This window comes from Panthera tigris, chromosome A3 (genome assembly GCF_018350195.1).
Source record: "Panthera tigris isolate Pti1 chromosome A3, P.tigris_Pti1_mat1.1, whole genome shotgun sequence".
Classification (NCBI taxonomy): Eukaryota; Metazoa; Chordata; class Mammalia; order Carnivora; family Felidae; genus Panthera; species Panthera tigris.
Window position 1 is genome coordinate 123752351 of NC_056662.1, and position 24354 is coordinate 123776704.

The window sequence follows — 24354 nt, forward strand, 5'->3', positions numbered from 1 at the left end:
AATAAAATTTTTAGATCTGTCTCTATAATTAAACAGCAATCAAGATATTTTTCTTTAGACTATAAAGAACCCAGCTGTGTAGATGCTTAGGGAAGAAATTCTCATCAATTATGGGAAATAATCATCACTTGGGCCAGCATTTCTGTATTATAGCCTGATACTTTTGTACCCAGAGTTAAAACTCCATAGGTTTAGCTTCAGCTGGAAATCTGGTATTTTAACACACTTCTGATTGGAATTATCTGTAGGTGATTTTCTTTTGTGATCTCCCAGTTTCCTTTAGTTTTAGTTGTAGTGTGACTGGCAATGTTGTTAACAAGGACTGTATAGACCATGCCAGGGTGAAATAATTTAATAGATTTCATAAATTGGCTCTTTACATAGTGTTCACAGAAGTAATCTATCCTTTGCTTTCATCTGATTGAATCATAATGCAAGACTTACATGCTTTCTGGTCTAAGAAAATACTTAAATTGTATATCCTTCAGATGGATTTCTTCATGAATCAAGTTATCAAGGCAGCTGATTTAGGAAATGCCTGTGGAAATGAATTTGCATGTCTGTTTCTAGAAAACAGAATTAAATCTAGAGGCATGGTCTGGTTGTTGTTTGCTAGTTTGGGCAAGATAGTGTTCTGTATTCTTAGTGTTGCACGTTATCAGGAGATACGTATCTGGTTGTCTCCACGTATCTGGTTGTCTCCGTTGTGAGCTTGTCAGCCTGATCCACTTGATGGGCTTAGCAGCCTTCGGATAGTTGCCTATTTTATGAGTTTGCAAAAATGGTGATTCTCTAATTCTGTCATACCTTCTGCATTTACGAGCTGGAACTTTTCTCTAAAAAAATTTTCCCTCATGAGTTGTGAGGTTACACTGAAAATACATAGTTCATTTGGAGTCAGGATAATGCTTGGAATCTTTATTTTCTAACTTTGAGAATGAGTTGATACACTAACAGCTTACTTGTGTTCTTTTAATCATCATTGTTACCTGTAAATTAATAGCTTTTGGGATTTCAGTCCATTGCGGTCTGGGAGACATCAATTTTATACTTTTTTTTTTTATCCAAAAATTTTACCATATTTGGCCATTTGGCACCCTTCAGATTGGCTCCATTTGACTACAACTTTTTGTTACTATTATTATTATTTCTTAAGGACAACTTTTTAAAAGCAGCACTTAAAATATAGGGAGTCAGAAACAAGTGGGAAAGAGCAAAGAAAAAGAAGAAATTTAAAATTAATGGTTTTTATCTTGAAATGGAAAGAGTAGTGTCATTCTGGGCTTCAAGTTAAGTGTTCAAGGTTAAGTGAATTATTTTCTCATATTACATTGATCTAAAACATGTTACTGATTTCTGATACTCTCGTCTTTATGCTCATCATTATTAGATTGACATGGGATTTCCTGCATATAAAGCAACATTCTGTATTTTTATTTAATTTACGACTTGACAAAATAATGGCTTATTCCTTGTACCTCTTCATTTTTGAGCTGACTGATGTTTTTCTTAAGGGTATGAATAAGTGTAATTCAAGCTTTGAACTATATGAAATTCAGTTTATTGAAAGGGGACTGTCAGTTCTGAAAATTCATTAATGTCATGTATTCAGCAATCAAATTCAGTGCTTTAGCTTGTTATGGATTAGAAAATTTTATAACCTATTTTCTGATCACAGAAGATTTTTATATTAAAAACAGAATAAAATTGTTAGGATCGTTTTTCCTATTAAGTAGATGTCAGCCTCTCTTAAAATTGCCAAACTTTGGTAGACTTTGTCAGCTCCTTCTCTTAGAATGAAATGTTTAAATAAAAATTAAAACAAGTGTCACCCAATCGGTTTTAAGGCTGTGTGCAATTTTTCTGAGTTTTGTATGTGGTCCTTAAAACTTAAAGCAGAAAACAATGTAAGTTATTTTGAAGTTTTTACTGAAAGTACTATTATCTTTTAAGTAACAAATTGCCTGTAACTCAGTAGCATTTGAATAGTTTTCTAAAGCACCTTCATATTCATTATTTCATTTCATCTTAATTGTTAAGGTAGACTGGCTGAGCGATATGCTCATTAGAGATAAGAAAAGTATAGGTCTTATGTGCCCAAGAGACTTGCCCAAACCAGCGAATGATGGAATTGAGGCTAGAACACCATTCTGACTCCTGATACTATCCTTGCTTTTTCTGTTACGCTATTCTAAAATAAACTGAACAGTTTTACACAAAGTATATAAACAGTATTCTAATCAGTCTTTGAAACTGTGTACCTCACAGTGGCGTCAGTTAATGTATTTTTAAAGTTGTATATAATAAGATTACTAAACTTCTAGATCCTTTCTTTCTCATTAGTTATTCTTGAGAATGTCCAAATATATTATCTACTTCATGAAATAAGAATATGTGTTAATCATAAGGCAGGCATCTCAGGAACTGGCTTTAGAGCAGCATATCCAGTTCGCAACAGAACATTTACAGGTGCTCATGGCGATGTAAACTAAATTGCTTCAAACCCTCTGGTGTTTCTAAAAGTCATTTTTATTCATTGATGGGTATAAACTATTCTATGAAGAAATTCCAAAATTACTACTTGTATGGAAGAATTTATTTTGTTTCATTTCTGTATACAAATTTATTGATCTTAGGTCTAATTTGGGATCACAGTGATTAATTGTTGCCCTTATATTTTATTCATTATCCTTTAATAACATTATCTTTGACTTTGTGGTTCTAATGAGTGAGAATATTATCACCAGTTAGTTCAGTTAAGATAATCTCAGGTTTAGAGCTAGCAAATACTTGATCTGAGTCCATGGTTCAGCATCAGAGTAATTTGGGAGTGCTTCTTTAAAGTACCAGGTTTGAGGAGGTGAACAATTTGGAAATATGTGGCAACAGTTTTTACTTACCACAATGATTGTAGGAATTCTGTTGACATTAAATATGCAGAAGCCAGTCTTGCCATAACAAAAAAAAGGTGGGGGGAGTTTTATCCCACTGAAATTTCCAATAGTACCCACAGGGAGAGAGGCACCTTGAAAAGAAATAATTCATAATTTACACATGACCTTATTCCAGTTCACACTTCCTTTTTAACTCTTAGTTCCTGGATCCCTGGGGGCTTCCTATGAACCTTTGACTTTGTCCTCTGTCATCTCCCTAATGCCTTTTTTCCTTCCTACCTTCTTGCCTTCCATTTATCTCAACTCTGCTTGCTATTGTGTAAAGTTTGGGAGAGGGGGATAAAAGCTTATAGATGAGAGACAAAGTAGAAAAGTCAGATTTCTTTTTGTATATGTTTTTATATACTCTTTTCCTCTTGATATTTCCCAAATTGAGCCTTTTCTTTAATTTTGCTGATTGTGTATCATTGTTTACTGTCCTTTTAAAGCTTTCCTTTTTGTCGGCCTTCACATTTGCATTTCATCTCCCCACTCAATTAGTTTTTACCTTGTTTTCTTATTACTGAGGTAGCAAATAAGTCTTCATGCACCTTAAACATTTTAATCTACCAAGGTGTCACCTAGAATTTACATCATTGCATTGTTTATACACCAAACAATGTCCATTAAGTAAACATAGGATCAAAAATATAACCTTTGAGATATATGCAGATGTGCTTCAGTAGAGATTTATAGCTTTAGCCAAATAATCTTTGAAAATGAAAGCACACGTCTCATGGGGTGACGTTGAAAATTGACTGTTATTGAAAATATTTTCATGTGTGATTGTTTTCTTATAATGTGCCTAGGAACAAATCTAATGTGAAAAGGTCAAGATCTTTACAAACTGTAAAACACTGGAGAAGTTAAAGCAGACAAATAAATGGATGGATATACCTTGTATGGGGGTGGAAAGACTCAGTATTATAAAGAAACCACTTTTCTTCTAGTTGATGACTAGATTTAGCACAGCCTCAATAATTTTTCAGGCTTTTTAAAGAAATTGACAATTTCTTTACGTTAAATAATGTAAACGGAAGATAGAGCTGAGAGTAGTCCAGACAATCTTACAGATCCAGGTTAATGTCAAAATATATTATAAACTTATGGCAACTAAAATTGTGGTATTGCCACAAGGATAAATAAGCCAGTGGAATAGAACAGAGGATCCAGAAATAGACCTACTTCTTTAGGTTTACCTGATTTGTGACCAGTGGGCCGCTCTGGTATATTTGGGGAATGGTGGTCTTTTCAGTAAATGGGACTGGAGCAATTAAATATCCAAATAGAGTAAAGTGAACTTTGACTTCTTTCTCTTTCACACTATACACACATACAAATTTTATCATCAAAGAAATTAAGTAATTGGCTTATAGTCATGAAGTTAGTAAAGAACAAAAATCTTGAGCCCAAGATTTTTCTGGCTTATTACAGGATGTTGCACTGCTTCTCAAAGAATGCTTCTATTTCTGTCTAATATCTCTCTGAATAAATAACGGGTCTTTTCCTACTCCCTAACTTTAGAATTTTTGTGAACTTTATTTATAAAATTTTGGTAAAATATAACTTAGCCTGTTGTGAGTTGATGGGAAAACTGAGTTTGAATGTCACTATATTGGTTGCTTTATACTTTTTTACTTGCTAACAATTGGCCTTTAATCCAAATTAAATTTTTACTTCGGTAGTCTCTTCAAGTATTTTATTACTGGTTTTTAAATTAAAACAGATAAAAGTCTTTATGTGATGTTTTAAATAGGATAGTAATAAACTTAATTTATGCTGAGATTAATCCTTTTTTTTAATGTTTGTTTTGTGAGTAGTTTCATTGACCTACTTTTTTTTTTTTTTTTTAACTTTTATTTACTGAGAAAGAGAGAGACAGAGCATGAGCATGGGAGGGGCAGAGAGAGGGGGAAACACAGAATCCGAGGCAGGCTCCAGGCTTTGAGCTGTCAGCACAGAGCCTGATGCGGGGCTTGAACTCACAAACCGCGAGATCATGACCTGAGCCAAAGTTGGACACTTTACCAACTGAGCCACCCAGGCACCCCAAAATTGTGTGTGTGTGTATTTTATTTTTGAGACACACACACACACACACACACACACACACACACACACACGCGCGCGCGCGCACACACACACACACACACACACAGTGAGAGCGGGGGAGGGCAGAGAGAGATGGAGACAGAATCTGAAGCAGGCTCCAGACTCTGAGCTGTCGGCACAGAGCCCGATGTGGGGCTTGAACTCATAGACTGCAGGATCATGACCTGAGCCGAAGTCTGACACCCAATCAACTGAGCCACCCAGGCGCCCCCTCATTGACCTACATTTTATAATTTTTGTGTCTGATCAGAATTTTTACCTATTAATTTATTCAGACAATAATGACTACCTACATGCCAGACCCTTCTTGACTGGAGATATTGTATTAAGTCAAAAAAACCACTTGTTAAGTCAAACTACCCATCATCAAGTCAAACTACCCACCATCATGGAGGTAGTAGTTTTGTGTTTGTTGAATGTAGACCTGGCTACCAGAGGTTACAATGTAATGATTGTAATTCTGTTGCCTTATTGCATTTTAATTCTGTTTTATAGAAATATAATGATTCTCTCCATTAGAATTACCATCTTTCCTTCAGGGTTTTTTTGTACCAAATTTACCACACTTTATATTAGGGTTACTTCTGGGCTATTTTGGATTAGAAGCAAGAAAGGCCAGACCTTTCGCCACAACTATAAGAATGTTGAAATCTCAATAGATGTTTGGGTAATTGAATTTGAGGAGTTTTGTTTCTTTGTGTTTTATTGGTGAATGTATTCTGGGACACTTGCTACTTGTTTAAAAAATTATTTTACATTCTACTTGGATTTCTACATTAAAGCATTATTTAGCTGTTCCAGTCAGTGTGTTCTCTGTTCAGTGTGTTAATAGGATCATACTGTTTAGAATACTGCACTTTGAAAGGGCTTATGACAGTTGTAGAGTTTTTATTTTTGTGTGTGTACATTTGGTTTGGTTTTTGGACATTAGGTTAGGTTTATTTTTGTCTGGGTTAAATCTTTCACAGTCCGTTTGCAGTTCAGCCCTCTTCCCACCACAGTAACAGCCCCATCAAGAGACAAAATCAGTGTGCCTATAATGTTTGTCTAGGATCAAAGTTATTCTTCCTGATACTCAAGTTTATTAAGCAAACCTTAACATTGCATAAACTCACTGAGTGATCCTGATTTTAAGAGAAAAACCCCAGGTCCTACAGTTTCCATTTACCCCATTCAGGGCAGCTGGTCATGAAATCACAACAGGAATATTTTACAAGAAATGCAGATGTAATCCATTGGTTTCTTAACTGTCACCACAAGTATTAACGAGAGAGGAAATGAGGTCATATCTGTGAGGGTGGTTTGAGATGTGCGGGGAAGATACTTAGCACCCACATGTCCATATGAGGCAATGAGTGAAATTCACCCCACTACTTATGATTTTGGGGGCATAGTTTTTAAAGAGTCCTCATGTTCAGTTACAGAAGTAGTTTTCACTAAAGATTAAAGTTCAGGCAATTTTTAGAACCAAACAGAAACTAGCCTTTTTGTTAGAATAATGGGAATCAACAAGATGAGTTAGTAATAGAAATGATGTAATACTAGTCTGAAGACTATAGTTCATATGTTAAGAGCTCAGTCTGGTTATTTATTTTTTGAAGGCTTATTTATTTTTGAGAGAGTACAAGTGGGGGGTGGGGAGCACAGAGAGAGGGGGGGGCAGGATTTGGAGCAGGCTCTGCACTGACTGCAGCAAGCCTGATACAGGGCTTGAACTCCAGAACCATGAGATCATGACCTGAGCCAAAGTCAAGATGCTCAACGACTGAGCCACCCAGGTGCCCCTCAGTCTGTTTAAATGCTCTTTGATGAATGAGGGAAGATTATTAAATATCTTCTGTTGTGATGGTCTCCCTCTTTATATTTTTAGGAAAGTTAAGCTTAAGTAGAGGCTAAAAGGTCAGGTTACTTAATTGCATTTAGAGAAAAAATTGCAAGCAATAGAAATGGAAACAACAGATTTTTATTTTGGTTTATAGTTTACATCTAATGTTTGCTTTATGTGTGGTCATAAGATGTACAACTTTAAGGTAACACCTGACATTTTCATGCTGTTTGCTTTTTATATTAGCCTATTAAAATGGTGTGGAAGACTACACTTTTTTTTAAATGTTTATTTTTGAGAGAAGGAGAGCTTGAATGAGGGAGGGGAAGAGAGAGAGAGAGACACGGAATCCGAAGCAGGCTCCAGGCTCTGAGCTGTCAGCACAGAACCTAACACTGGGCTCGAACTCACCAACCATGAGACCATGATCTGAGCCAAAGTTGGACGCTTAACTGACTGAGCCACCCAGGCACCCTGGGAGAATACACTCTTAATTAGAATCTCATTAGTTTTTAAACTCATTGAAGCCTCAATCTTTTTCCAGTAAAATTTTGTGTCTTTATATTGCAAATATATAGCTAATAATCACTAGAAAAATTTTATGTGATTTATTCCCCGTGTCACTTATGTCAAGTGTATCCCAGATTTCAGAATGTCATATGACAGGGGCACCTGGGTGGCTCAGTTGGTTAAGCATCTGACCTCAGCTCAGTTCATGATCTCACTGTTGTGAGTTCAAGCCCCGCTTCAGGCTCTATGCTGACAGCTCAGAGCCTAGAGCCTCCTTTAGATTCTGTCTCTGTCTCTGTCTCTCTGCCCTTCTCTTGCGTGGGCGCACGTGCTCGCTCTTTCTCTCTCTCTTTCTCTCTCTCTTTCTCTCTCTCTTTCTCTCTCTCTTTCTCTCTCTCTTTCTCTCTCTCTTTCTCTCTCTCTCTTTCTCTCTTTCTCACTCTCTCAATATAAAATAAAACATTGTTTAAAAGTTTAAAAAAAAGAATGTAATGTCATACTGTTCTTCATGAGGTATAGTGGGGTATAATTAAAAGCTTTAAGTGAATTATCCAGGTATAATTGTTTTCAAAAAAAAACTCAGTCTAATTATTATTTATTCATCTTGAATAAGGTAGCTTTGCTAAGCCTGTTGTGTCACATGTGAAATGGAGATAATAGCCTTGTCCCTTGTCCTGTTGTTAACAGTATAGCATATGTATTAGTTTTCTAGGGCTCCTGTAACAAACTACAACTAGGTGGTTTAAAACACAAATTTATTGTCTCATACTTTGAGGCTAGAAATAAAATCAAGGTGTTTTTAGGACCATGTCATTTTGAAGACCGAAGAGGCAGTCCTTCCTTCCTAGCTTCTGGTGGTTGCTGGCGGTCCTTGGCATTCCTTGCCTATAGATGCATCACTCCCATGGCCGCCTACATAATTACATGGCATTCTCTCTGTGTGTCTGTGTCCTAATTTTCCTTCTCTTACAAGGACACCACTCATTGGGTAGGAGCCCAACCTAATCCAGTATGACCTAATTTGAACTTGGTTACATTTGCAAAGACCCTGTTTCCAAATAAAATCAAATTCACAGGTACGAGGAGTTAAGAATTGAAAACTTTTTTGGGAGACTCAGTTCAACCCAGTATAGGCTGCCTTCTGGTTACCCCAAATTCCTCTTTGGCCCACGTGCAGAATACATTAATTCCAAGCCAGCATCCCCAAGAATTGTAACCCATCCTGTCGTCAGTTGAATGTCTAAAATCTCATCTAAATGACTCAAGTCTAAATCTCATCTTCTCTGTCAGGTGAGACGCCTAATGTGGTCCATCCTGGGACAAAATTCTTCTGCATCTATAGACCTATGAAACTTAGGAAATAAATCATCTGCTTCTAGAATATAGTAGTAGCACTGGCATAGGATAGACATACCCACTGCAAAAGGGAGAAATTGGAAGGAATGAAGGACTTACAGTGCCAAGCAGGTCTGAAAGCCAGCAGGGCAAATTCCATTTGTTTCAAGGCCTGAGAATAATCACCTGTGGCATGATGCTCTGTCCTTTGCATCTACTGCTGCCCAACCCCTGTAGCCTTTGCATCTGTGGCTCTGCTTTCAGAGTAGTTCTTAATTCATCCCATCTCTAACGCTTTCAGGCCAGGCTGCCAGTGTTTCTGTAGATACGAAATTCTTGAAAACATTGTTGGTCTCCCACTAATGTCAAGGGGCTGTCCATCTACACCCATTGACTCTGCATTCTCAGCATTCTGTCTAGATAAGCTAAGACTTTTCCAGATCATCAAGTGCTGGTTTTCTTTTGCTTAGCAGTTCCATTTTCAGGGGTGCCTGGGTTGCTCAGTTGGTTGAGCGTCCAGCTCTTGATTACAGCTCAAGTCAGCATCTCCGGGTTCGTGGCATCAAGCCCCGTGTCAGGCTCTGTGCTGACAGCATGGACCCTGCTTGGGATTCTCTCTCTTTGTCCCTCCCCTTGTGCACACATGCTGTCTCTCAAAACAAATAAATAAACTTAAAAAAAAAAAAAAAAAAAACAGTTCCTTCTTCAAATTATCTTAATCTTATTTCACCCATAAGCAGCCCAGACACCAGACCACACCTTTAGCACGTTGTTTGGAAATCTCAGCTAAATCTCCACACCAGTTTTGCTTTTCACCCAGTTTTGTTTTTTTAACACATTTCAGTTGGGTTTCCCCATTTCCAATAACATGTTTCTCATTTTATTCTGAGACCTCACTTGGAACATCTTTATAGCATTCATATTTCTACAAACATTGTTCATGACAACATACGTATTCTCTAAGACGGTAGCCGCTTTTGATACGTGCCTTTTATCTGTCTGAGCCCTCATCAGAATTGCCTTTAATATCCACGTTTCTACCAACCCTCTCTTCAAGGCAATCAATTTAGGCTTTTTGTGAACACCTCCAAATTCTTTCAAACTGTACCCATTACCCAACTGCAAAGTCATTTCTTCATTTTTAGTCATTTTTTATAGTAGCACATCACTATGAGTACCAAAATCTGTGTTAGTTTCCCAGGGTTGCTATGGCAGATTACCCCAGCTGAGTCACTTAAAATGACAAATTTGGGGGAGGCACAATTCAACACAGTATATAGCATTTTGTGCAGAGTTCACTTCTCAGTGTCTAATAAAGAATGCCCACGGGGCGCCTGGGTGGCTCAGTCGGTTGAGCAACCGACTTCGGCTCAGGTCACGATCTCACGGTTCGTGAGTTCGAGCCCCGCGTGGGGCTCTGGGCTGATGGCTCAGAGCCTGGAGCCTGCTTCCGATTCTGTGTCTCCCTCTCTCTCTGCCCCTCCCCTGTTCATGCTCTGTCTCTCTCTGTCCCAAAAATAAATAAATGTTAAAAAAAAAAAAATTAAAAAAAAAAAAAGTTCTTCAAAGCAAAATTTAAAAAAAAAGGAATCAAATTAAAAAAAAAAAAAAAAAAGAATGCCCAATAAATGTTTCCTGCCTTTTTTAAAGGACCCTCAGTGTCTAACATACAGTATTATTTATGAATATTAAGTAATTAAATGGACTTTCTCAGGTAGGTGAAAAAAACTGATTATTTTGAAACCATAAACCCTATTTAAAATGTGCCAGAACTCAGGACAAAAAGGTCTGACCAATATTATCCTTTGAGGAATTAGATTGTCATTTTAGACTTTTTTTCTACCACTCTGTATCATTGATTCTTTGCCTGCTGCAACTAACTGGCCATCTTCGGTTATCATCTTACCATTTCCTGAGTTTTCTAGAGCCTTGTCTTCTGAAACCAGCACGGTCTAGTAGCCTATATGTAGTTGTACCCTTTTCAGGACCCCAAATCTAGGATTACCATTTCTATTTGATATTGGTAGTTAACAACCTGCTGTAAAATGAATCCTTGAATAATCTTGAATTCTAATTCATTAGCCTCTAAACTCTTCTTCAGAATAACCTTCAGAATATTTTTTTTTAGTAAAAATTATCCACTGAGGGTAATTCAGTAGGTTTTGAGTAAGTCTCCGGGAATCTGTATTTTCAAAAGAATACACAGGTCTGATAAGTTAAGCAGCTGCCATTCCAAATTTTCTGGACTTAGAAAAGAATGAAAAGATTAATCAGGTTTATTTATTTTGTGATTGTTACAGTTGTTACCATTGTTTTTCTTGCCCTGTGTTTTTCCCAGTAATTTTATAATCTTTTTTGTTTTTGATTAATAATAGGAAGGATTCTAACACAATAGACTTCTCGAGGAAATTAATGAAAACTTATAAAATCATATTATTTCTACTAGGATTATTGTAAGATGCTTGCCTTCACTCGGTTGTCATGAGTGAACTTGAAAAATCCTTACACAAATAGTATGTAAAGGGCAGCACACTATTGTGTGAAGAGCTCTGTCCAAGAGTCCTGGCTGACTAGCTGCATACTGCATTTGGACCAGTCGTCTGTGACATTATAGCACAGATCTCCCTGTCCAAAATACATTCCTAGCCAAGTAGTGATTAAGAAGTGTAAATGCTAAGGGTGGATGTCAATGATGAATTGAAGACGGTTATCCCTTTAACACATTTGGTGCAGAAACACCTCTGCTTATGGACTACCATTAGCAATGGTATGACCTAGATAGCCTATATGTGTGTTGTTTTTCATTAATTTTGGAATAATTTGAGACTTAATGGGGAAGTTGTAACACTGATACAGGAAAAAAAATTACAGCACACCCTTTATCCACATTTTCAAAATGTTATTTTACCATGTTTGCTTTATCGTTCATTTCCTCTCTTCCTCTCCCCCTCTCTGCATATTCATTCCCCTTCACATCCAGTTTTTTTTTCCTTGATACTTTTGAAAGGAAGTTGCAGACATACTGTCTGTCCGTTACCCATTAAATATATCCATGTATGTTTTCTGAAAATAAGGAAATACTCTTTTATATAACTACAATGATCAAAGTCAGGAAACAATGATATCGTACCACAATAAAAAATAAATTAGCCAACTTATTCAAACTTTGCCAGAGAGAGACTGGAGAGAGTAAAGGATTAGGAAAGAGATTGATATGGGGACTCACATGACGCTCATTTGTCATGACTCTTTAATTTTCTTTAATCTTGCACTGTTTTTGTCTTTTATGACTTAAACATTTGTGAAGAGCATAAGCCAGTTTTGTAAAATGTCCCTCAATTCCAAAATAGGTTTGGGTGGCATGCTTTCAATATTTAGATAACCAGGTTTAAAATGTTCAGTGTATATTACAATTGGGTTTTAAATGCTTATTTAATTTGTAAAGAAAGAAAGGTACCCTGCCCTGAGTGAATTTTTTTGTTTTGTAAATGAAAATACTAAGTAGACTTCCAGAACTGCAATTTTGAGGTTTCTTTAAAACTAAAGGCAGTTACACATCATGAGACATTTTAAGTCGGCAATGAGTGCATCAGGAGTTTGGTATTAGGGAGCTGATAGAATATAATCAAAGAATATCTAGACATGGAGAGATTCCTGTTAGGTATTAGAAGGTATGAAATAAAATTGGCATAGTCATTTCTGGGGGTAAGTATATATTTTGAATTTGGTGTTGAAAATCTTTAGTGCATTAAGGGTAAAGAGGTGTAGGATTGGGCCTTATGTTTGAGGTAAGGTAAGCAGTGGTGCAGAGACAATAATGAACAAGAGGAGGAGAAGTGAACAATTAAATTAGGGTTCTTCTAGGAAATTTGTGTGAGTAATAGATTCAGAATAAGGACTCAATATAATATTAGGCTGAAGAATTGAGAGGATGTACTCTAGCAGGATGCTTTAGTGTAAAGTGACCTCCAAGTGGCCTTTGAATGAGACTTTATAATTGTTTGTAAAAACAGACTGGAATGATATGCAGAGTATCCCTACCCTACATAAAGGTTAAAGAATTGTTAGAGATTTGAATGGGCTAGTGAACAGTTGATAGAATTGTATAATTAGAAATAATAGGGGCTAGAGGGTTAAGAGTATCAAGGAAATCAAGACAGTATTAAAACACTGAATTCTTTCACATTTTGGATTCTTTGTACAGGAACACTGGTATGCGAATTTGATGTTAGTGGTTTTAGTGTATAAAATGTTCTGTTAAGTTACACACTTTTAAGAAAGATAGTCTAGAATTGAACCTTAGGCAGTTAATGTTATATAAAATATTCATGAATATTAATGTGTACCCACTATCTGTCAGACATTCTTTTAGGTACCAGGGATCTAGCTTGTAGGTGAACATAATGTTGTGGCACTTACACTGGAAAGGGGACTGGAGAGTCCTATGAATTATATGTATAATACTCTGGGTGGTGGGAATCACAACAAAAGCTCGGGCATTGGGGACTGAAAGTAAAAGAGGAACGTTTTAAAGCAGTTCACTCTCCAGGATTACAGTTGTCTTACTTTTTTCCTTGTGCCTGTAACTCTTTTTGCCATTCAGTGCCTCTGTATAACTTCACAACTTTGCACTGACAGTGTGTCCTTGGCATCATCTCTGCCCTGTGGTCTGGATTGTATATATAGCACTCCTCTACTTAGAGATGGTATATAATAGCTTAAAGCTGATGGTAGATTCTGTTTATCTGAGCAACTATATTTGCACGTTACGGTTTTCTATACATTTTTCTTTTTTAAAAGGACACTGTCAAGTACTTTTAAATAACTTTTGTAATAACAATTTCCTGCTTGTATTTTTTGTTTGTTTCTATTGACTGCCCTTTAATTTTCTTGTTTGGAATGGGATATAATAAGTTAAAGAGGCTTTTTATGCGTCTCAAATGATCAACATTAAAGCTCTAGGAAAAATACATTTTGTTTATTTCTAGTTCTTGTCAGTAAAATAATAGTATTTTATGGAGAGTATTCCTTTAAAATTTTTAAAATACTTTAAGATGTAATGGATTTATTTTCTTTAAGAAATGGTTTTTTGTGGCTTCTGGCGGGCTCAGTCAGTAGAGCATGCAACTCTTGATCTCAGGGTCATGAGTTTGAGCCCCATGTTGTGTGTAGAGTTTACTTTTTTAAAAATCCGTTTTTCTTTACATAGAGGTATATGTATTACCTAATGCATTTTTAAAAATACAGTCCAAAAAAGTACAAATTTAGCCCTCAGTGTTCCATAAACACTGCAAGTAAATTTCAGCCCAACTGTATTTCAGTGGCTTCAAATCTGAGTTTGCTTAGCTATCTGTAACCTTGTTAATAAACTGGAAATTTTGTTGGTAGTTTTAGTATTCTGGTATTGATATTAGTATGTATGACATTACTTGCTATAATTATGTTTTAAACTAAGCTTCCAAGAACAAATACAACTTTTATATATGATATTAGGTGTTATGATTATGATTGAAACTAAACTGCCAAGAACAAATACAGGTTTATTTTTCTCATCTTTTCTAGTCTTTTTTATCCCCCAGATCCTGTAGTCACACACAATAAGTAAATGTGTGAGATTTTCCCTCCAGTTTCAATTTCCTGTTAAAACATACAGGAATTAGTGGTCAGTGGAGTGGTTATTTCTTTATTGATTGAATTTTAGTGTAAGTAACTCTTATTTGAGGAATGGCCTTGTCAAAAATATTTGCTGACCACAGCTGCTTTGTTGTAGGAGGCCTGACAAATGGTAGTGGTCGATATATCTCTGCAGCGCCTGGAGCAGAAGCAAAATACCGGAGTGCTTCAAGCACTTCCAGTCTGTTCAGCTCCAGCAGCCAGCTCTTTCCTCCTTCCCGGCTTCGGTATAATAGGTCTGATATTATGCCTTCCGGCCGAAGTAGATTATTGGAAGATTTCAGAAACAACCGCTTCCCAAACCTTCAACTTAGAGACTTGATTGGGCACATAGTTGAGTTTTCTCAAGACCAGCACGGTTCTAGGTAAGTGATTGTGGTTTAGGATACTCAGCACTGTATTTTTGCTTTGAAAATTACTGCCTTGTAGGAGTCTAAAATTTTCTTGACTGGGATCATTTAAGGAACTTTTTACAGAATAAAGGCCCAATAATGGATTTCTTCTTCGCTATTAGGACATATGATAAAAATAAAGGTTTTTAAATTATTTATGGTTTCCCAGTTTTCTATAATGAGAATACTTTTATAATGAAAATATAGGAGTGCCCTTTTTTTGGGTTATTTTTATTACATTGATTCTGAATACACTCAACTTTAATTTTCCTTTGAAAAGAATGCTCTGAATTATATTTGTGGATGTAAATGTCCCTGATGTAGACCTTGTCTAAAAAAATTTTTTTAAAAGAAGGTTAAATGCTTTTGTGTTTGTATTTGTATAGATTTGTATTTGATGTGATATGTCTTAAGTTGAAACATTTCACTTTTCTTTTAGAAGAATTTGGTGACTTTGAACATTAAACATAATGTTCTCTTATAGTACTTAAGGTACATGTAAATTAGTATTCTTCTCAAGATAGAACACAAAAAGGAAAATAGAATTGTAACACATTTATTAAATTTAATTATTTTTTCCTTTTATAGTTTTATCTCCCTAAAGTTGAAAATTCCTTAAGAGTAGCACATGAACCTTGTGTCATTCACAATGGCTAGGAATTCATTTGTGTTTGATAAATTTACTTCTAAGGGTTTCTTTCATTAGGCTCTAAACTTAAATATTTAATATTATTATGAAAAATGTATGAATAACCAGTAAAATCTAGTTTTCTTCATTGATTATAATGCAGATTATAATATATCCAAATGTCTGCCTAATAGTTACTTTAAATTAAGGCATTATAAAGAAATGCTTCATAGCTTTTGCCTTTTTTGCTTTAAATTTGCTGTTCACAGTATTAAATGTGTTAGTACTATTCCTGGAAGTAATTTTATGTGTATATATGTGGGGGTGTGTGATACTCAAGTCAGATACAGATTTTGCAGGAGCTTATTTTCAATGTGCTGTGATGACATATAAAATGTTTCCTATATAGATTCATACAACAAAAACTAGAGAGAGCTACTCCAGCTGAGCGACAGATGGTATTTAATGAAATTCTACAAGCAGCCTATCAATTAATGACAGATGTTTTTGGAAACTATGTTATACAGAAATTTTTTGAGGTAAGCACATATACATATTTGTACATCCAACTATATTGCTGAATGCGTAGAAAAGTTCAGAAAGTTGGGTAAGAGTCATTTTCATATAAAAATATATGCACTTGGGAAAAAATATTTTGCAAAGTATGTATCTGATAAAGATTTCATATCCAGACTATATAAAGAACTAAAACTCAACAAGAGAACGACAACCCTATTAAAAAATGGACAGGAGAGGGGTACCTGGGTTGCCCAGTTGGTTGAGCATCTGACTTGGGCTCAGGTCATGATCTCACGGTTTGTGAGTGTGAGCCCCACATTGGGCTCCATGCTGTTAACTTCGTTCCCGCTTTGGATCCTCTGTCCCCCTTCCTCTGCCCGTACAGAGAGAGCTTGTACTCTATCAAAGATAAACATTAAAATAATGTAACAGACACGAGGAGCACCTGGCTGGCTCAGTTGGTGGAGCATGTGACTCTTGATCTCAAGGTTGTGGGTTTGAGCCCCATGTATAGAGATTACTTTAAAAAAAAAAACAAAAAAGAAAAGAAAAAAGAAAAATGGACAGATGACCTGAATAGACCTTTCTCCTCAGAAAATATACATGTAGCCAAGAAGCACATGAAAAGAAGCTCAACATCCTTAGTCATTAGGGAAATGCAGATCAAAACCACAGTGAGATTCTACGCTACATCTACTAGGATGGCTTTAGAGGGCCGGGGGGAATAACAAATGTTGGTGGAGATTTGGAGAAATTGGAACCTCATACGTTGTCAGTAGTAATGTAAAATGGTGCAGCTGTTGTGAAAAAGTTTGGCAGTTCCTTCAAACTTTTCTTTTTTTGAGAGAGAGCACGTGTGAGCAGGGAAAGGGACAGAGGGAGAGAGAGAATCCCATGCAGGCTCCATGCCCAGTGGAGGTGGCATGAGGCTCAGTCTCATGACCTTGAGATCATGACTTGAGCCCAAATGAAGAGCTGGACACTTAACCACCTGAGCCACCCAGGCACCTCGGCAGTTCCTTAAAAAAAAAACCTAAACATAAAAATTATCTTACAACCCAGCAATTCCACTCCTGTATACCCAAAAGAATTGAAAACAAGGACTCAAACACCGTTTGTTTCCGCATTATTCACAGTAGCCAAAAGGTGGAAACAACCTATATGTACAACAGATGAATGGATAAATGTGGTATATGCATACAATAAGAATGTTATTCAGCCACGAGGAATAAAGTTCTGTTACATACTACATCATGGATGAAGCTAAGTAAAATAAGCCAGATGTAAAAGGACAAACATCATAGTGTTTTTCTTATATGAGATAGCTAGAACAGCCAAATTGATAGGGGCATAAAGTAGATTAGGGTTTACCAGGTGCTGAGGGAGGGTGGGGGGGTGGGGGGGGTTACTGCTTAATGTATGCAGTGTTTCTGTTTGAGGCAACGGGAATGATTTGGAAACAGTTTGTAGTGATAATTGCACAACATTGTGAATTAATGCCATTGAATTATGCACTTAAAATGGTTAAAATGACATTTTATGCTATATATTTTATCACAAAAATATTTTTAAAATATGGGCCTACTTTAAATGAGAAGTTTAGTAGTAATCTGATTAATATTTGAAAATATAAAGCATTGAGAGTAAATCTTAGATGAAGAAATTAGTGATAATAGTATAGTCTTTATTTACATTTGTTAGATGTGTCATGTATTTTGTATTTTAGCTAATTTTCAGTTTACAACTAAGTATCTCTGTTTTAGTTTTACTTAAGTTTCCTCCACAGTTACATCAGAATATAGTTTGTCTGAATGTAATTTGGTCTGAATGCATGGTCAGAAGTTCATTACGTTAAAGATGAGGGGATTTTATTTGTTTAAAATGAAATGTAATACTGTGTACTTTAAAAGAATTACAGGTGATTAATATATTAGTAAAAAGGAAATTTTAGATAATGAGACTTAACCCCCCCATAAAAGTAATGCAGTTATTTCAGGCAGTTCTGGATTTATCTTAATTAGCTTTTACCTAAGTCCTCTTCCCTACATGATTACAAATTGTGATATTTTAAAAATAGAATGAATAGGCCGCAAACAGTGGGTTATTCAGGTTTAACAAAATTAATATAATGGTTATTTTTATTAATACTGATTTCTTTTCTATCAGTTTGGGAGTTTGGATCAAAAATTAGCTCTCGCCACTCGTATTCGTGGGCATGTTCTGCCTTTAGCCTTGCAGATGTATGGCTGTCGTGTTATCCAGAAAGCTCTGGAGTCTATTTCATCTGACCAGCAGGTAATTGTAAGTTAAGACAAACTTTTTGTATTTTATTCAGTTTTTAAATTATTACTTTATATTTCCCCAATTAGAATAAAATACTTTAAATAAATCTGTCTCAAACAGTACATTTTAATTACATATTATACTATAGATCTTTGATCTGTCCTCTTCATTCTCTTCAACATCTCTTCATCTTTAAATGAAGATAATTTGAGGGCCTGCTGTGTGGGAAGCAAAATGCTACACTTGCTTATTTGATTTCCTGTAGTATCAGGAATACCTTTGTTTCCAAAATGTATTTGGATTGTACCACTTTTTTTTTTTTTTTTTAACTTTTTTTAAATGTTTATTTTTGAGAGAGAGACAGAGACAGACACAGAATCCAAAGCAGGCTCCAGTCTCTGAGCTGTCAGAGCCCGTCGCAGGGGTCAAACCTATGAACTGAGAGATGATGACCTGAGCTGAAGTCGGACACTTAACCAACTGTGCCACCCAGGCGCCCCAGATTGTACTACATTTATAACCACAAGAATAAAATTTTCTTTTTTCAATACAGTGCTTTTTTTTTTTTTTTTTAATTCCAGTTCACATAAAAACATAACGCTTCACAATTTGTGTGTCATCCTTGCACAGGGGCTATACTAGTCGTTGTACCATTCCACTTTTTTTTTTTTTTTTTTTTAATGTTTATGTTTGAGAGAGAGCGTGAGTGGGGCAGGAGCAGAGAGAAAGGGAGACACAGAATCTGAAGCCAGCTCCAAACTCTGAGCTGTCAGCATAGAGCCTGATGTGGGGTTCGAACTCATGAATCATGAGATCATGACCTGAGCTGAAGTTGGATGCTTAACCAACTGAGCCACTCAGGTGCCCCTGTACCATTCCACTTTTTTTTTTTTTTTCTTAATGTGTATTCATATTTGAGAGAGAGAGAGTGTGAAAGTGAGCACAGGGTAGAGGCAGACACAGAATCTAAACTGGGCTCCAGGCTCTGAGCATAGAGCCCGACACGGGGCTCAAATTCAGAAGCTGTGAGATCATGACCTGAGCCGAAGTTGAATGCTTAACTGACTGAGCCACCCAGGTGCCCCACCATTCCACTTTTACTGTATATGCTGCTGAAGCAAGCACAAGTAAAAAAATTTTGTTTTATTTTTTCCATAAATCATGAATAAGACATATTAATGAGAAAAAAAATCTTAATCTTATGTTTCTATTCTAAGACACTCAAAACTAGTTTTCTCTTCCTTCCTATCCTTTTTTTTACGTTTTTTTTTTAACGTTTATTTATTTTTTGAGAGACAGAGAGGGACAGAGCATGAGCGGGGGAGGGGCAGGGAGAGAGGGAGTCACAGAATCCAAAGCAGGCTTCAGTCTCTGAGCTGTCAGCACAGAGCCCAACCCGGGGCTTGAACTCACGAACAGTGAGATCATGACCTGAGCCGAAGTTGAACGTTTAACCAACTGAGCCACCCAGGCACCTCTCTGCCCATCCCTTTTAGCTGCAACTTTATTTATAACATGCAAGAAAGACCAGTTTAAAGATTTTTTTTTTTTAAAGCTTAAACCTTTTTTTTTTTTTTTAAAGGTTGAACAACCAGGCTAGCAAAAAGGTACTCAATACATACTTTCCTTATATCAAACAAGCTAATATTTTAGTACAGTGTAACTATACAAAATGTATAAAATAGAGATATGTTCACAAAGGAAACACTATAGGCTCAGAACAGATTTGAAAAAACATGCTATTCTCATTGGTTATAGTAACTGTAAAATGATTGTAATGTTGAATCGGACTTAGTTTACAAAAAAGTCACACACACACACAAAATATATATGTATATGTACATATGTATCTATATAAAGTCCCCAAGATCTATGGTTCCTGTAAAATACTAATAGCCAGGTACTAGTGTATAAAATGTGAAGTTCTGGGGTGCCTGGGTGGCTCAGTCGGTTAAGCATCCAACTTCAGCTCAGGTCATGATCTCATAGTCCGTGAGTTCAAGCCCCGCGTCGGGCTCTGTGCTGACAGCTTGGAGCCTGAAGCCCGCTTCAGATTCTGTGTCTCCGTCTCTCTCTGCCCCTCCCCCATCCATGCTCTGTCTCTCTCTGTCTCAAAAATAAATAAACATTAAAAAAAATTAAAAAAAAAATAAAATAAAATGTGAAGTTCTGACATTGTATTCATTTTTAGGAAATAAAAGAAAATCCAAAACCATTTTCATTACTGTTGAAAGTCACATATGCTAATAAGTAACTTAGCTATGGCCACTGTCAACCATGTACAGCTATATTTAAATTGAGCGGACAAGTGGATACAAAGCTTGTCAACTGGGACTGGCACAGTTAAGAGAACTGTACTGATTCTAGGAGAGGTCTGAAGACGTGAAACCACCCATCTACATAATTCACATTTCTGCCCCAGCATTACCCTCCCCCATAAGGTTTCACAAAATGCCAGTGCCCAGCAGGAATCATAATGCTGCAAGGTAAGAGTTTCCCCAGACTTCTTTGATGTTGGCCTATAGGAGAATATTAAGCATGCGTCGGCTAAACAAAGCAGTCAACCCACCCATCTGGAAAACTGTGGTGCACCGTTTCCTTCCATTCTGGTTGTACTAGAAAGTACTCCAGTTTTTAAATGGAGCCAGATTTATATGTTAGCTCTGTAAAATATTGAGCTACTGTAGCAGCAAATATGAAAATACAGAAACAAAACCAGTTTTATTTAAAAATTTATTTCTGTGACCTCAAAACAATCTTTTCCTTCTTATCTGTTTCCTGTAACCAGACATCAGTTTCTTCAAAGGATAAAAAATTTAAAGCCAGTTGCATTCTATATGCCAATTAGAAATTATACACATAAAGTTCTTAAAACTTTCATTCAATAGGAAATTAACCTATAAATTCTGTTAGTTAACAAGATTCACGATTCTTTTTTTTTTTTTTTTTTTTTTAACGCTTATTTATTTTTGAGACAGAGACAGAGCATGAACGGGGGAGGGTCAGAGAGAGGGAGACACAGAATCTGAAACAGGCTCCGGGCTCTGAGCTGTCAGCACAGTGCCTGACGCAGGGCTGGAACTCACGGACCGCGAGATCATGACCCGAGCTGAAGTCGGCCGCTTAACCAACTGAGCCACCCAGGCGCCCCAATTCACGATTCTTTAAAGAGAAAAGAGAACACCTGTAAATGGGAATATATCAAATTTTTGGATGGAAGAAGGCTTATTTTAAATCAAAAAAGGACTGATGTAATTCCAATCATACTCTGGGAATTTTTTGGTAATTCATCAAAATAATTTTTAAAATTATTTGAAATAGGCAAGAATATTAAGAGTTTGAGAGTAAATGCTGATCTGCTAGATTTTTGAAAATAAATTGTGAAGCATCACTAATTAGTGTGGGTTTCACGTGAAATTAAGCAGACCTTAGGAATGAAATTTATAACCCTAAATAGATAACTATTTTCTATATAACTAGCTTATGTATTACCATGAAACATAGAGTAAAGGAAATAATTATTTCTTTAAAGGTATCAGTAATTAGTAAATTTGGAAAGAGATCAGCTTTGATTCTCCACCCATATATATTATTGTATAATAAATCTCAGAATTAAAAACAGTCATAACATGTATGGATGAATATGTTTGTATGTGTGCATTAATCACACCATTGAAAATTTGTGAGAAAATAGCATTACTCTGGAGGAAATCCTGAGTTTTAGAATAATTGAAGATATGTCACAATGGAACAAGATGAACAGATTTTGATTATTGTAGATGCTTACACAAATGCTTGATCCTAAGTCTCAAACTGGTATAGATAAAGATATTTTGGGCATGCCAGGGTGGCTCAGTTGGTTGAGCTTTCAATTTCTGCTCAGGTCATGATCTCACTCTGCCCTGTGATGGGCTCTATTATGGCAGGTGAGAGCCTGGAGCCTGCTTCGGATTCTGTGCCTCCCTCTCCCTTTCTCTCCCCCTCCCTTGCTCATGCTCTGTCTCTCTTTCTTTCTCTGTCTCAAAAATGAATAAACGTTAAAAAAAATTTTTTTTTTAATGAAGATATTTTAAAGAATGAGATCTTGTCAATTGCAGTAACATGGATCAACCTAGAGGGTATTATACTAAGTGAAATCAGAGAAAGGACAAATACTGTACCTGTGATTCCAGTTATATGTGGAATCTGATAAACAAAACAACAGACTCTCAACTACAGAGAACAAGTTCTTGTGTGGATAGCAGGATGGGGAGGCAATAGGTGAAAGGGATTAAGAAGTATAAACTTCTGGTTATAAAATTTAAGTCACAGAGATGAAAAGTGCACGATAGAGATTATAGTCAATAATGTAATAACGTTGTATGGTGACTATACCTTATTGTGGTGCACATTGTGTAATGTGTATGATTGTTTAATCACTGTTGTACATCTGAAACTAATATAACATTGTTGGTTACACTTAATAAGTAAATAATAAAGACTTTAAATGTCTTTAATACTTGAAAATATAAAGCACAGGGAATAAGCCTTAGAGAAACCTGTTAATAATGGTATTGTTTGGATTGTAAACTAAGTAACATTTTATTTTGTTATTTAGTTTATAGTTAAACATCTGTGTTGTATTTTGGCTTAACAGAATTTCTCTACAGTTATTCAGTAGGTAGTAGGTAACTGGGAGTAGTGGGTAGCTGGGAGTTCTTTGGGTGAGAGAGATTGTAAATGTGAAAACCTTACTAGTAAGCAAAGAAATACACATGAAAGGGTCATTTTTCCTGGTTAAATGAACAAAAATCTAAAATTTCCCAAAGATTTGTCCCTGAAGAAAGTATCACATAATAAAGAAAAGTTATATTAAATGAGTTCTTTAATATAAGCTCATTAAAAAAAGAATTAAAATGTCTGTTTTCTTCCTATCATTGAGATAATATGTGAAAGTCACATAGCCCTTAAGTGCTCAATTCCTTACCCTTTCCCATGCACTTAATAGACTCATGTAGGTATTAAAAATAATTTGAAGGAAAGGGAGTGCTAAGCAGAGAAAAAGTATAGAATTTGGAATTATTTGTATATGTATATTATAGTCAGCTGAGAAAGTTGTGTGGAAGGTATACAAAGTGAAGAAAGTCATTTAAATATGGCAGGTTCAGGATCCATCCCTAGGCTTTTTTTTTTTTTTTTTTTTTTTTTAATTTTTTTTTTTAAACGTTTTTATTTATTTTTGAGACAGAGACAGAGCATGAACGGGGCAGGGGCAGAGAGAGAGGGAGACACAGAATGGGAAGCAGGCTCCAGGCTCTGAGCCATCAGCCCAGAGCCCGACGCGGGGCTCGAACTCACGGACTGCAAGATCATGACCTGAGCTGAAGTCGGGACGCTTAACCGACTGAGCCACCCAGGCGCCCCCCCTAGGTTATTTTTTAACAAGTGTCATTTACATTGCAGTCCTACGAAATGTTTTGGTAACCATCTCAATTTCCGTTTGGAGGGGCAGGGAGTATGGATTTTAAACTTTGATATCTACAGTATTGCCAACACATTTTTGAGTATACTTTTGTACTCTTTCTAATCCTGTTAACGTTTCTTGATGAGGTAATTTTTTAAATGTCATCTTCTCTTTGCAGAGTGAAATGGTAAAGGAGCTAGATGGGCATGTACTCAAATGTGTGAAAGATCAGAATGGAAACCATGTTGTACAAAAATGTATTGAATGTGTTCAGCCACAGTCACTACAGTTCATCATTGATGCTTTCAAAGGACAAGTAAGGTTTATTTTTGTCTTCTAATTAGCAGGGCATTCTTTTAGCATTGGAGTGTTAACACATTTTTCCTAAGTCACAAGATTATAATACCCAGTAATGACAGACAAAAATAGGAGACAAAACTGAATGTACAGTGATTTCTGCCTCTTTAATAGAGTGCGTCAATAGATAGCTTCATTTTTTTGAAGCTGAAAAATGTGGAAATAAAAGTTCAGTTGTATTACTTTGTTTTTAATTTTTTTTTAATCTTTATTTGTGAGCAAGAGAGAGAGTGTTAGCAAGGGAGGGGCAGAGAGAGGGAGACACAGAATTCAAAGCAGGCTTCAGGCTTGGAGCTGTCATCACAGAGGCCAATGCAGGGCTTGAACTCATTATCCGTGAAATC

General features: G+C 36.2%; 1 protein-coding gene across 8 annotated transcripts in view; it reads left to right on the forward strand.

The window, feature by feature from the left end:
• PUM2 (pumilio RNA binding family member 2) overlaps positions 1 to 24354 on the forward strand; it is a 99907-nt gene that overhangs the window by 68996 nt on the left and 6557 nt on the right. For 6 of the 8 annotated variants that reach the window (XM_042982440.1, XM_042982439.1, XM_042982438.1 and 3 more), the window contains 4 exons: positions 14486 to 14753; positions 15818 to 15947; positions 18094 to 18228; positions 23832 to 23969. In XM_042982440.1, the coding sequence (XP_042838374.1) occupies positions 14486 to 14753; positions 15818 to 15947; positions 18094 to 18228; positions 23832 to 23969 (671 nt within the window). The remainder of the gene's footprint in view (positions 1 to 14485; positions 14754 to 15817; positions 15948 to 18093; positions 18229 to 23831; positions 23970 to 24354) is intronic. The other 2 variants (XM_042982442.1, XM_042982444.1) reach the window with 1 other exon arrangement.